Below are 13,024 nucleotides of genomic sequence, written 5' to 3' on the forward strand. Positions count from 1 at the left end.
AGTTATCGATCCACTTTGCGCACTTATCGATTGGTTGCGCGCGAAACTAGCATGCTTTGAAATAGTGCATGTACTCGTATGTATGTATTTTAAAATATAATTTTAAAATGAGTTTTATTTTTTGGTTTCCATTTTTTTTAGTTTGGTGCACAGTTAATTTTGTAAAATAAAATTCGAAAGAACTTTACCAATATGGAAATTAACGTTTAATCAATATATTTAAACTAGTAACCCGCACAGTGGTTAATCAAAATGTAGTGCCCTGACAACCGGAAATCTTTTCCCTATGTCTATTCAGTTGACCTTTGAAATATTAATCAGCTCTGAAAACATTAAACACAATTTACTCCAAGTCCAGAACCAGCATCCGAAAGTGACTTTAAGAAATTCAAAAATATGAATTCCGATACTTCGTTGAAGGCTGAGGAGTCCAGCCAGATATTTGTGGATCTAAAGAACCTATTGTTGTGGCGCAATTGCCGAAAGACTTTGATAGTCTTTACGGGCATCCTGCTCCTCCTGCTGGATGTAATGGTCCACTCGGTGATCAGTGTAATAAGCATGGCAGGGATCACTGTTCTCCTGGCAGCCATTGGTTATCGCCTTCTGGTGCAGTTCTGGAGGATCTGGAAGAAGGATGGGAACAAAGATCATATCTCACGTTTCTATCCTCACGTGAAGATAGACATTCCCCGGGAGGAGACTCTTTATCTGGCCGGGAAAGCAGTTTTCCATCTGAATTCAATTTTAAACCGTATGATTGAACTGTTGCTGGTGGAAAAGTGGGAGGATTCCCTGAAGTTCCTAGTTTTACTCTGCGGCATTAATTTGCTGGGAGATTGTTTCAACGGATTGACTTTGCTTCTATTTGGTATGTATCAGCACTTTAATTGCATTATAAAATTATATTTGAATTAATTTTTTTCTAGGACACGTGTTTATTTTTACCCTACCAAAACTGTACGAGTCGTATAAGCCACTGGTTGATGTCCAGATCCGGAAATTGCGTAGTTGCAAGAAGGATCCATCGAATATAGTCGAAACTAAAGCTGAAAAATCGGATTGTATTCAGAAAGAATATCCATCGGAGCCACCATATGAGGGTCAGGAATCCAAGGAAGACAAAGACAAAGTGCTATATAATTTATGCGATAATGAGCAACTTCTAAGTCTCCTGGAGGAGGAGCACCGCAAAGGATGTCGTTGTCGTGATTGCGAGCACCGGGATTTGCCTATTGAGGCACACTGAACTATGTTCATTGGAAAATGAACGAACATTCTTTGATGTTATTGTTCATTGTGGAAATATATATTATTCTATATTTTCCTTCTACTCACATATTTCTTTCTAATCAGTTGGCCATCATTATTACCTCATTACCTAACTTCTCTGGTTTATTAAGGGGTATCGGGAACACATTTTCGTTTGGATCGAGTCTACCATCTCATTTGGGTCAAAAATAGCATTTGACTATGACATGTGGAAGCTCTGTCAGCCGAGAAGTCAAAGTCGGATCAAATGTTTTAGATTCCTCATCCCGCGTTGTGGTCCCAGCTTCAAGCGATTTTCCTGCCCATCAGCAGGTGATGCGGATTCCAAGGTCGTCAAGCTTTCAGTAGGAAGTGTAAAGGGTCGTCGGCTGAGCGGTATCTATGGTGACGTATACTACAGCTTCGAGGGGATTCCCTTTGCCCAGCCGCCACTGGGGAAAACCCGATTTGGGCCCTCTCATTCGGCAAATCCGTGGAATTCAGAGCTCGATGCTCGGCAGGAGCGACCGATTCCTCTGCAGATTGACAGAAAGACTGGCAAGATTGTCGGCAGCGAGGATTGCCTGTACTTAAACGTATACACCAAGCATGTAAGTGTTTTATTATTAGCACCATAGGCTAACCATTTATTAAGAGGCATGCCATCGTATCCTAACTTTGGCCTGCTCAATTTAAGGTTCCATAACAAACTTGTGAAAGGATTGTTTTATAAAGACTAAATAAGGGACACTCCAGCCTGTTCTAATAGTTGGTCATAGAGCTCTAGTTTAGGCATGTTATGCGAAATAAACTCCAGTTGCTCGCCGATGTTGAGGACCATACGCGCAGGTCCCGAGCTTACGGGCTTCCAATCCACAAGAGGTTTTGTAAGCGGTGAATTGGGATCTGAGGTGGCGGCGAAATGCACAAACATTGATACCATTCGGCAAATAGTGGTAAACTCTGGTCGGGATTTGTCCAATTTAAAAGTGTCTGGCATGACATATATGTAGCCCAGCTCATCCACGTGATTGACTCCACGCTGCTCCTTTCCCCAAAAGCGATTCCGGTACAAGTTAAAGTCCGGCGAATCAAAGTCGAAGCGGTAGAAATAAGTCGGTGCCTGAGCGTAAGCCAGTCTGGATTGGATCATTCGGTATAGCGAGTGAAAGGTATGGTGGGTGAAAATATCTTTTATAGCATCGAAATGATATAAGCTTAGTTGTTTACCATTCGCCTGACAGAAATACTCAAGCATTTTGAGACCCATTTCACGCTTTTCAGCGGAGTTGCAGGTGATCTTAAGACCAAAGGGAAGTACTTTCTCTGGGTTTTCCCGGAACCCCTGCAAGACACTAGGATCAGTTTTAAAACCAACTATACTGAGTAGGCCCTCATCAGTATTAGCGCCCAAAATGATGGGAATGCGGTTGCTCCAACTGTTTCGCAGCATTTCTTTGGGCTCCGCCAATAAAACAGCATTGGGAGTTGCATACTTCTCTACGGTGGGTTTAAACGATAAATTGATACCTTCTGCCTTCTCCTCTGGGCTAAAAACATCACCAGAAACGAGCAGTTGCGGATCAGCCTTCAACAGGAACTCCAAAACCTGGCTATCGACATTATTTCCCTCGTAGCCCAAACGCTTCGCCAAACGGAACTCCAAATGTGGCAGAGGGTTAAGCTCCATAAAAAAACCCGCCATAAGGATTGCCTTATGGAAGAGTCCTTCTGCTTGTGGACTGGCCAGCAGCATATGAACCAACACGCTGCCCGAGCTGTGGCCAAAAATGGTAATGTTATCGGGGTCACCATTAAAATTAGTTGCATTAGCCTTTATCCATCGAAGGGCCATAATAATATCCTTAAGAGCAGCATTTCCAGGAATATCCAGCGAGGGATCAGCAAAGCTGAGAAATCCTGAAATGTAAATGCAATGATGCATTATGCATTACTAAAGCCTTAGATTTTCAGAAAATCAGTCTACGTTATCAAAAACTGAATAGCATTGGTGGTTAACAAAAAGTTCGTCTGTTTCTTGTAGAGAACCTTTAAAACAACTCACCGAAAGGTCCACTGCGATATCCAATGCTTACGTGAATGACATTCTCTTCCATAAAATAGTCCGGACCCCAAGTTTGTCTCGAAGCATCTCCGCGAAGAAATTGCCCACCATGGATATAAACCATAAGGGGTAAGGGTTTCTCGCTTTGCAGCTTTAAATTAAATTAAAAAAATATTGGGGCAAATAACATTTATAGTAATAATGAAACATTCTCAACAACGTACCGTCTTCACTGTTATATTTAAGTAGAGACAATCCTCTGAACCCTCAACCATTTTTGTTAATGATGCCAATTGCAAGCACTTGCTAGCTGGCTTGGAGCAATCTCGAGTCCCTGTCCACGGTTGCAGCTCTTTTGGCTCTTTAAAGCGAAGAGATCCAAGTGGAGGAGCAGCATATGGGATGCCATCAAAAACATAGAATTCATTGTCATAAAGACCCTTCAACCGCGTTCCCTGCACTTTTCCATGTGTGGTCTGGACCACGGGGGAAGTTTCACTTCTGGAAGTATATACTACTATATACTATTTTACTAAAATGAAAAGTGAAAGAGAAAATAATTTTACTTTTCGAAAGACATGTCCGATCTCGAGTAACTCTAAACTTTGACTGTGTGGAAATCTGTGGAGTGACTAGCTAGATAGGAGACTACTTATTAGTCTAAGAACAAACCTAGTTTTTATGGTAGCAGTTAGCATACACATTTATTAGAGAAGATAGCCTGCAAACCCTAATTAATCTTATAAACAGTATACAACTGGGACGGATTAAAAAGTACGAGTACATTTAGATAATGCAAACACAAAATGAGAAAAATGCACTATGTTCTTAGCAACACACAATTATTAGGATGGGTATAACTTGTTTTAGCATCTATTGTTTCAATAAACTAAGTTTAACATTCTTAAACAAACTATATTTAATAATTTAAAACAATGTTCCCCTAGTTCAATGAATCGGAGCCCCCTTTGCCCGTCATGGTGTATATCTACGGTGGTGCATTCCGCACGGGCGGAGCTGTAAGGAGCAAATACGGGCCGGATTATTTGATGAGCAAGGATGTTGTTTACGTGCTATTTAACTATCGCCTCTGCTCCCTGGGATTTCTTAGTATGCCCAGTTGCGAGTTGGACGTGCCGGGCAACGCGGGTCTCCATGATCAGTTACTAGCACTTCAATGGGTTAGCCAGCACATACGGAACTTTAACGGAGACCCGGAGAACATAACGCTTTTTGGCGAGAGTGCTGGGGCGGCCTCTGTGCACTTCATGATGTGTCTGCCGCAGGCTAAGGGGCTCTTCCACAAGGCCATCATGATGTCCGGATCGATGCTGAGTCCCTGGGTGAATGCTCCCGAAAGCGATAGTGTATTCTGTCGCCTGGCCACGTCTGCAGGATACCAAGGACCCGCAGAAGAGGTCTCCATATTGGAGTTTCTGCGCAACGTGAATGCCGAGAAACTCATAGGCCACGATTTCATATCACCCCGTGACCGTTGCTTTGGGTTTCTCAACTCATTTGTTCCTGTTGTTGGCGGCTTGGTTGGAGCCCCATTTCAGCAGCTGATGAAGGAGGCGTGGTCCTCCGAAGTGCCCCTGCTCCTGGGCGGCACTTCCTTCGAGGGTCTGGTGTACTACCCTTTCTGTCAGCTGGATAATGGCTATATGCTGGAGCTGCTAAAACATGAACCAGCGATGGTACTGCCCCACGAGCTGTATCAATTAATGAGCGTCGAGGAGCGGAATACAGCGGCCGAAGCTCTTGTAAAGTATCACTATGGACCGCGCGGCATCACCAAGAATAACATCACTCAGATTCTAGATGTGAGTAACTTGGGTATTTTTTCATTTCACAGCTTCACAACTACACCAATCAGAGCATTTATTTGTATCCTAGGCCGCCTGAGATAGTCGGATAAAAATATTTGTAAATAAAATGGTAATTGACATATTTGATCCACAGCTTTTCAGCTACAAGTTATTCTGGCACGGCCTACATAGGGTGGTCCTCTCCAGATTATCTCTCGCACAAGCACCTACCTATCTGTACCGGTTCGACTTTGATTCGCCCAAGCTGAATCTGATGAGAAACCAGCTCTGCGGTGATGACATCAAGCGCGGTGTCTGCCATGCGGATGACTTGGGCTATATTTTCCACAAACAGGCCCAAAAGAAGCAGCCGCTTGACTCCCCGGAGTTCCAGACCATCCAGCGTATGGTGGGCATATTGACCACGTTTGCCCGGACTGGCGATCCCAATTGCCCGGAGACGGGGTCGGATCAGTGGTTGCCCGTCTCCACAAAGACGCCCTTCAAGGTATTGAATATTGGACAGCAGGTGGAGTGTGTAACGCAGGTCGAAAAGGATGGTCTGGAGGTGTGGAACGGGCTATACAGTGACTGGAAGTAGTAGGGGGGTTATATGGAAATCTATTTTGCTATAATTTTTGTAATTATTGAATAAACTATTTTGTTTCGTGCAATGGTAATTTTCCATTAGGTTTAACCATAGATTGTCGTTGTTATCGCCGTTGGAAAAGTGACACAGTCACCGTTCCAAAGAGTTACCACTTACCTAGTAAGAATTTCATATTTATTTTCTTCGCTTAAACCGCGATTGAGCCCACTGTTAGCTTTTCCGAATTAAAGCCGATCCGGAGCTTTACGGCAACGCCCCACTCCAGTCGAAAGCTCGGTGGCCGTATAAACAAAAACAAATCGCATAAATTTGTTTGTTTACACTAGTTTTGCCGGCGCGATCAAAATGTTGTTGACCTACTCACTGGGCGACCCACCTCTTCTCCCCTTGATTTACTAGCAAGCAGCTAGAAGAATAGTCACTTGGCTTAGTTTAAGATAGATCAGCTGAGAGAGCGTGGCTTAGTTGGTCAGGTAAAGCATAAAATTTATGACATCTGGTCTCTTAATAACCGAGATACTTATCTACCTCGCAGATACTCCACCAGGGTTTCAGATACCCGGTTGGGTTGAAAGAGGCTGTGGTTTTCTGCACTCTGGGCTCAAAACAGCCTCTTCTCGCATTGTTGATTAATTATGCATTCTCTAGGAGCTACTGCCACGCCCACCGCCCAAGCCTCCACCCGGCAGCCCACGCTCGATGATCGGATCCAGCTATATCAGTTATTCCGTTTATCTCGGTACCGCACTTGAAATACAATTTGTTGTGTTCTTTTTGTGTGTTTTAATCTCTCTCTGCCGCTCCCCACGCTCTTCTTGTTCAGTAATTTGTATTCTGATATTTGTGTTAATGTAGTATATTTTTTTTCTATAATATTTTCTCCGCTTGTTTTCGCCTATTTTGCGGGCTTTTTCGCTGGCCGCTGGAATTCGTTGTGAAAAAGTGTGTTTTTAATTTCAGTTTCGGTTCGGAGGTGGCGCGATACAGTACGTTGCTCGTGCTCATTAGTATCTACATATATATATCTATATAGCAAATCGATCGGATCGTGTGTGTGCTCTAGTCCATTCGAAATGAATAAGAACCTCGGCTTTGTGGAGCGCCTGCGGTGGCGCCTCAAGTAAGTTTCGCTCACCTTGACCTTGATGATGGGAATTATTTATTAAATTACAGCTTTTTAATGCCAGTGAGTGTTTTTCTTTACTTTCGATTGTAATTGTTGTTGTGGTTAGCGTTGCCAACAAGTTGTTGCCTTTTTAGCAAATATAGTAATATCTGTCATATAGTCACGCATGACTAATTTTATTGGATAGCAGAAACTAATAATTTTTGGCTTCCCAATTAAGTCAGCTTTGCAGACGGGAGATGATGCTTTGTAGCGTTATGCAATTATTATAAGTAAGGTGGGATAAGGTCATCAAATACTTCGATGAAATAGAAATTTTAGTACTGGCACTGCAAAACAGCAAGCGAGGGTAGACGCGATTGGCAAGTTGTATTATTATTTGTGTATTGTATTATTTATTGGCATTCTGAGAGAGCCAAACATAATAAACCAGCCAATCAAAAGCATTAACTGGAAAAGTTTTTACATATTCTGGTTTAATACCGGAAAGTTTTTATCGAGGGTATTAAACATTAAACCGTCACTTGTAAGCATTAATTCATAAATCTGTATTCATTGCTTAATCAGTGTAACATAAATGATATTTTATATTTATTTATTGACCAATTTACCCGTAATTTTATAGCCACAGTGATATACATAATGGGTTTTGGCACTTTGGATACTTTGGCTTGTATTGCAAACCGATGGCTAACATCTATATAATCTCTAGTGACGACCGCACCCTTATATTAAAAAGACGAGTAGCTCGTCAGTATAGATAATTTTAATTAAACATTGACCACTCGTTGTGGGCCCAACAATAATTTTTTGATTTTCAAAGTCATCGTAGTCTCGTCCGGTTCTTATCACGCATTAACCTTGATAATGAAGCCGATTGGTGAAAATAGTGCCAGTTTCAACCCGTTTCACTGTGTTTTGCCTTTAACGTGTTGCTGCCTATAAATGGGAAAATAAAATTTTATCACCAATAGCTAAATAGGTGTGATTTTATTTTGCTGCCGTAACGTAATGTAATTAAAAGTCTGTGCGGGGGGCTTAGAATAATTACCAGCAGTTTTACACATTAAGTTTGCTGTTAATTTTTATAAAATTAATATACATACAATGCTTATATGGGAATCTAGCAATGTGGAATAAAAGTCTATTTTTAGTAAACAATAAAACGAATTAAAAGCAATTAAAGCATCTTAAGCGCTTGGCCTGTGATAACAAACTGACATTTTCTGATAAGGCAGAACAACTGCTCATGCTTATTAAATATTCTTTGGATTACTGCCACATTTTGATGTTTATTAACAGCAGTTCAGCAGTCCAAGGACTTGTCTGAAGTTCAACTGCAAATGATTTAAGTTCAGTCCTGGGCTTTAAATTTTGGGCAGCGGACTGTGTTAATTTATCACTGACAGACGTGCCTGGTTAGCAGGTGGACCACACAGTCGACTGCACCAACTAAACCCGTTGTTCGCCAGATCCTTCAGCTGTACATGTGAATGTGAAGCTAGGAGCACACTCAACAAAATATTAATTTATATTTTTTAACTCGTATTCCTCTGTAACTTAAGAACTTAGTTCAGAAAGTATTAATTTCATTATGTTTCCTATATAGGTCCAAAACAAAAATTCCAAATTAAATAAACAAAAATAGAAAAAAACATAATATCAAGCATTCAAAATTAAATTGAGCACAAAAGTAACTGGACAAAGCTAAAAAATATGGCATTGCTACGGAAATCAAGTATTCTCTAATATGTTTCCTAGCTAGTTTTTCCTAGTGTTACCATAGGGCTGAGAAATGGGTTGTGATGCATCGGAATGAATTGTGGATGGGATGCGATGTGATGAGCATCAGCATAACAATTTAAATTTAATGCAATGCATGCAGTATGCCTACTGGCATGTGGCTTTGAGAATGAATTAAAATAATTGACTTTGTGACAAAAATATCAAATTATGTGGGCGCAGAGCCAATATTATTATGCTAATTATTTGTACCATCGTGCAATTGCAGAACCATCGAGCATAAAGTCCAGCAGTATCGCCAGTCCACCAATGAAACAGTAGTCGCCGACACGGAGTACGGCCAAGTGAGGGGTGTCAAACGTCTATCGCTCTACGATGTGCCCTACTTCAGTTTCGAAGGTATCCCCTACGCACAGCCTCCAGTGGGGGAGTTGCGGTTCAAGGCTCCGCAAAGGCCCATTCCCTGGGAGGGAGTTCGGGACTGCAGCCAGCCCAAAGATAAGGCCGTCCAGGTGCATTTCGTCTTCGATAAGGTGGAGGGCTCCGAGGACTGCCTCTATCTAAATGTGTACTCCAACAATGTAAGTAACACCGAAAAACCAACCGCCCATCGGTCCGCCCGCCCTACATCCTTTTTTTTCTTTTTGTCCGTCCGTTCGTCTATCTGTCCGCCTAAGCTGATTTCAAAATAACCTTCTTTTTTAACGACAATATCGTGGTTTTATTTTATAAACGATGTCTGATGTCTAAATATTCAATATAATACTTAAACTTAAGAGCTTCTTTTTAAGCTAACCATTTTTTGTGGTAAATCTTAGGTGAAGCCTGATAAGGCCCGCCCGGTTATGGTCTGGATTCACGGAGGAGGTTTTATTATCGGCGAGGCCAATCGGGAGTGGTACGGCCCGGACTACTTTATGAAAGAAGATGTTGTGCTCGTCACCATACAATACCGACTCGGTGCCTTGGGTAGGTTACGTGTGCGTATGCGCAATATTTTCTTTTAAACATTTTTGTACCTACACAGGATTTATGAGTCTGAAGTCACCCGAGCTAAATGTACCTGGAAATGCTGGCCTCAAGGATCAGGTCTTGGCCCTTAAGTGGATTAAGAACAATTGCGCTAGTTTCGGTGGAGATCCCAACTGCATCACTGTTTTCGGAGAAAGTGCAGGAGGCGCATCCACTCACTACATGATGATAACCGAACAGACACAAGGGCTCTTCCACCGGGGTATCTTGCAGTCGGGCAGTGCCATTTGTCCTTGGGCGTACAACGGCGATATCACCCACAACCCCTACAGGATAGCCAAGCTAGCTGGTTACAAGGGCGAGGACAACGACAAGGATGTGCTGGAATTTTTGCAGAACGTGAAGGCCAAAGACCTTATACGCGTGGAGGAAAATGTCCTCACATTGGAGGACCGCATGAACAAGATAATGTTTGCCTTTGGACCATCCCTGGAACCATTCTCCACGCCCGAGTGCGTAATACCCAAGCCTCCAAAGGAGATGATGAAGACCGCCTGGAGTAACTCTATCCCCATGTTAATAGGAAACACTTCGTACGAGGGACTGCTGTGGCTCCCAGGTTGGATAATGAGAATTTATTTGCACTTTGGATCAATAAATTTATTTAATTGTCTTCTGCAGAGGTCAAGCTTATGCCGCAGGTATCGCAGCAGCTTGATGCTGGTACTCCTTTCATTCCCAAAGAATTGCTGGCCACGGAGCCCAATAAGGAAAAGCTGGATTCGTGGAGTGCAAAGATCCGAGATGCTCATCGCACTGGACCAGAAAGCACCCCAGATAATTACATGGATGTAAGTGTCTTCCAATAAGGTGTGCTTACTTAATCATAATCATAATCATGGGATTTCCATCCAGCTCTGTTCGATTCACTACTTCGTGTTTCCGGCCCTGAGGGTGGTCCACTCCCGTCACGCTTATGCGGCTGGAGCACCAGTATATTTCTACCGGTTTGATTTCGACTCCGAAGAGCTCATTTTTCCATACCGCATTATGCGAATGGGACGCGGTGTCAAGGGGGTGAGCCATGCCGACGATTTGACCTACCAATTCAGCAGCCTTCTGGCTCGGAAGTTGTCCAAGGAAAGTCGTGAGTACAGGAACATCGAGCGAACTGTCGGCATCTGGACACAGTTTGCTGCCACGGGTAATCCCTACAGCGAGAAGATCAACGGGATGGACACGCTGACCATTGATCCAGTTCGAAAATCCGACGAGGTCATCAAGTGCCTCAACATCAGTGATGACCTAAAGTTCATCGATCTGCCTGAGTGGTCCAAGTTGAAGGTCTGGGAGAGCCTTTATGATGAAAACAAGGATTTATTGTTCTAAATTGAACTTACTGTTCTGTACAGGCTAACAAATAAATCTCTAGGAATTGTAAATAGGACAAAATGCTTTATAAAATATATTCTACAATGGGCTTCTTTTATACATCTTTGATGCTTTACATTGAGTTGGAATTATTTAGCTTTGAGTTTCACTGGAAGCTTCAAGGGCGGACATAGGGACATGGCCACTTCGACTCGGCTATCCTGATCAAGAATATATATACTTTATATGGTCGGAAACTACAATTCTTTTCAACAAAATATATGTATATATATGTATATGTATATATAATATATGTATTTTAAAACCTATATATATATACAAATACAGTTGCGAAAAAAATAATAGCAGCACCACTACGTATTATATTCTCGATCAAATAAATTAAGGTTGCGGTACCAAAGGTTCGAAATACAGATTTTTCGCATAATGCTAGATATTTTTCTCATCAAAAAATGAAAAAAAAATTTTAATTGTCCATACCGTTATTTTTTATAATTTTTTTTGGGCAGCAAGGTCTAAAATGAGGCGAAAACAAAAATAGCAGCACTATCGATTTTTTCAAATATTCAATACTTGTCGGCGGTTTGTTTGGTGAAAAGCACATGGTTATAAAACTTGACATTTATATTCCCATTTCCAACATTATTTTTTAAACATACCTTAAAAAAAAACAAGAGAGAACGCTATAGTCGAGTTCCCCGACTATCTGATACCCGTTACTCAGCTAGTGTAAGTGCAAAAGACAGTTTTTGGCGGTTTGTGGGCGTTAGAGTGGGCGTGGCAAAAAATTGTTTGGCAAATCGATAGAAATTTACAAGACTAATACAAAAATGAAAAAATATCAAAAAATTGTTCAAAAGTGTGGGCGTGGCAGCTTTGGGCGGTTTGTGGGCGTTAGAGTGGGCGTGGCAAAAAGTTTTTTTGCAAATCGATAGAAATTTACAAGACCAATACAAAAATGAAAAAATATTAAATCATTTTTCAAAAGTGTGGGCGTAGCAGTGTTGGGCGGTTTATGGGCGTTAGAGTGGGCGTGGCAGCATGATTCGACAAACTTGCGCTGCGTCTATGTCCCTGGAGTCTGTATTCCTAATCTCAACTTTTTAGCTTTTGTAGTTCCTGAGATCTCGACGTTCATACGGACGGACAGACGGACAGACGGACGGACAGACGGACATGGCCAAATCGACTCGGCTATTGATCCTGATCAAGAATATATATACTTTATATGGTCGGAAACGCTTCCTTCTGCCTGTTACATACTTTTCAACGAATCTAGTATACCCTTTTACTCTACGAGTAACGGGTATAATTATTAAAATGGGACGAGGAGAACATTGCACTTCAGATAAACGTGACATGGTCAAAAAACCAATTTCTGAAGGAAAATCACACAGAAATATTGGTCTAATCCTTCGATACTAAAACAAAACAAGAGAGAACGCTATAGTCGAGTTCCCCGACTATATGATACCCGTTACTCAGCTAGTGGAAGTGCGAAGGAGGTCTTCTACACTGACAGTTTTTGGCGGGTTGTGGGCGTTAGAGTAGGCGTGGCAAAAAGTTTTTTGGCAAATCGATAGAAATTTACAAGACTAATACAAAAATGAAAAAATATCAAAAGATTTTTCAAAAGTGTGGGCGTGGCAGCTTTGGGCGGTTTGTGGGCGTGGCAAAAAGTTTTTTTGCAAATCGATAGAAATTTACAAGACTAATACAAAAATGAAAAAATATCAAATCATTTTTCAAAAGTGTGGGCGTGGCAGCTTTGGGCGGTTTGTGGGCGTTAGAGTGGGCGTGGAAAAAAGTTTTTTGACAAATCGATACAAATTTACAACACCAATACAAAAATGAAAAAATATTTAAACATTTTTTAAAAGTGTGGGCGTGGCAGTTTTGGGCGGTTTGTGGGCGTTAGAGTGGGTGTGGCAGCATGATTCGACAAACTTGCGCTGCGTCTATGTCTCTGGAGTCTGTGTGCTTAGTCTCAACTTTCTAGCTTTTGTAGTTCCTGAGATCTCGACGTTCATACGGACAGACAGACGGACAGACGGACA

General features: G+C 41.8%; 4 protein-coding genes across 6 annotated transcripts; 3 read left to right on the plus strand and 1 right to left on the minus strand.

The window, feature by feature from the left end:
- The first annotated feature begins 242 nt into the window (after nucleotides 1-242).
- LOC6536029 (reticulon-1-A) lies at nucleotides 243-1,337 on the plus strand. The gene is made up of 2 exons (XM_002096608.3): nucleotides 243-871; nucleotides 930-1,337. The coding sequence occupies exons 1-2, from the start codon at nucleotides 397-399 to the stop codon at nucleotides 1,247-1,249; spliced, it is 795 nt and encodes a 264-aa protein (XP_002096644.1). The 5' UTR covers nucleotides 243-396; the 3' UTR covers nucleotides 1,250-1,337.
- Nucleotides 1,338-1,375: 38 nt separating this feature from the next.
- LOC6536030 (esterase B1) lies at nucleotides 1,376-5,804 on the plus strand. 3 transcript variants are annotated; one of them, XM_002096609.4, is made up of 3 exons: nucleotides 1,376-1,862; nucleotides 4,264-5,139; nucleotides 5,279-5,803. In XM_002096609.4, exons 1-3 carry the CDS (start codon nucleotides 1,479-1,481, stop codon nucleotides 5,723-5,725), a joined length of 1,707 nt encoding a protein of 568 aa, XP_002096645.2. In that variant the 5' UTR covers nucleotides 1,376-1,478; the 3' UTR covers nucleotides 5,726-5,803. The 3 variants fall into 3 exon arrangements, with proteins under 3 accessions (XP_002096645.2, XP_015047528.2, XP_039230973.1); XM_015192042.3 differs by lacking the exon at nucleotides 1,376-1,862 and adding an exon at nucleotides 2,355-2,423 and having other exon boundaries at nucleotides 5,279-5,804; XM_039375039.2 differs by lacking the exon at nucleotides 1,376-1,862 and adding an exon at nucleotides 3,371-3,445 and having other exon boundaries at nucleotides 5,279-5,804.
- On the minus strand, nucleotides 1,864-3,953 carry LOC6536031 (esterase B1). The gene is made up of 4 exons (XM_002096610.3): nucleotides 3,883-3,953; nucleotides 3,541-3,817; nucleotides 3,317-3,467; nucleotides 1,864-3,171 (listed from the first exon to the last, which is right to left on the minus strand). The coding sequence occupies exons 1-4, from the start codon at nucleotides 3,894-3,896 to the stop codon at nucleotides 1,988-1,990; spliced, it is 1,626 nt and encodes a 541-aa protein (XP_002096646.3). The 5' UTR covers nucleotides 3,897-3,953; the 3' UTR covers nucleotides 1,864-1,987.
- Nucleotides 5,805-6,694: 890 nt separating the features above from the next.
- Nucleotides 6,695-11,066, plus strand: LOC6536032 (esterase B1). The gene is made up of 6 exons (XM_039375038.2): nucleotides 6,695-6,854; nucleotides 8,872-9,184; nucleotides 9,422-9,572; nucleotides 9,631-10,194; nucleotides 10,257-10,426; nucleotides 10,491-11,066. The coding sequence occupies exons 1-6, from the start codon at nucleotides 6,808-6,810 to the stop codon at nucleotides 10,962-10,964; spliced, it is 1,719 nt and encodes a 572-aa protein (XP_039230972.1). The 5' UTR covers nucleotides 6,695-6,807; the 3' UTR covers nucleotides 10,965-11,066.
- The last annotated feature ends 1,958 nt before the right edge of the window (nucleotides 11,067-13,024 follow it).

This window comes from Drosophila yakuba, chromosome 3R (assembly GCF_016746365.2).
Source record: "Drosophila yakuba strain Tai18E2 chromosome 3R, Prin_Dyak_Tai18E2_2.1, whole genome shotgun sequence".
Lineage (NCBI taxonomy): Eukaryota > Metazoa > Arthropoda > Insecta > Diptera > Drosophilidae > Drosophila > Drosophila yakuba.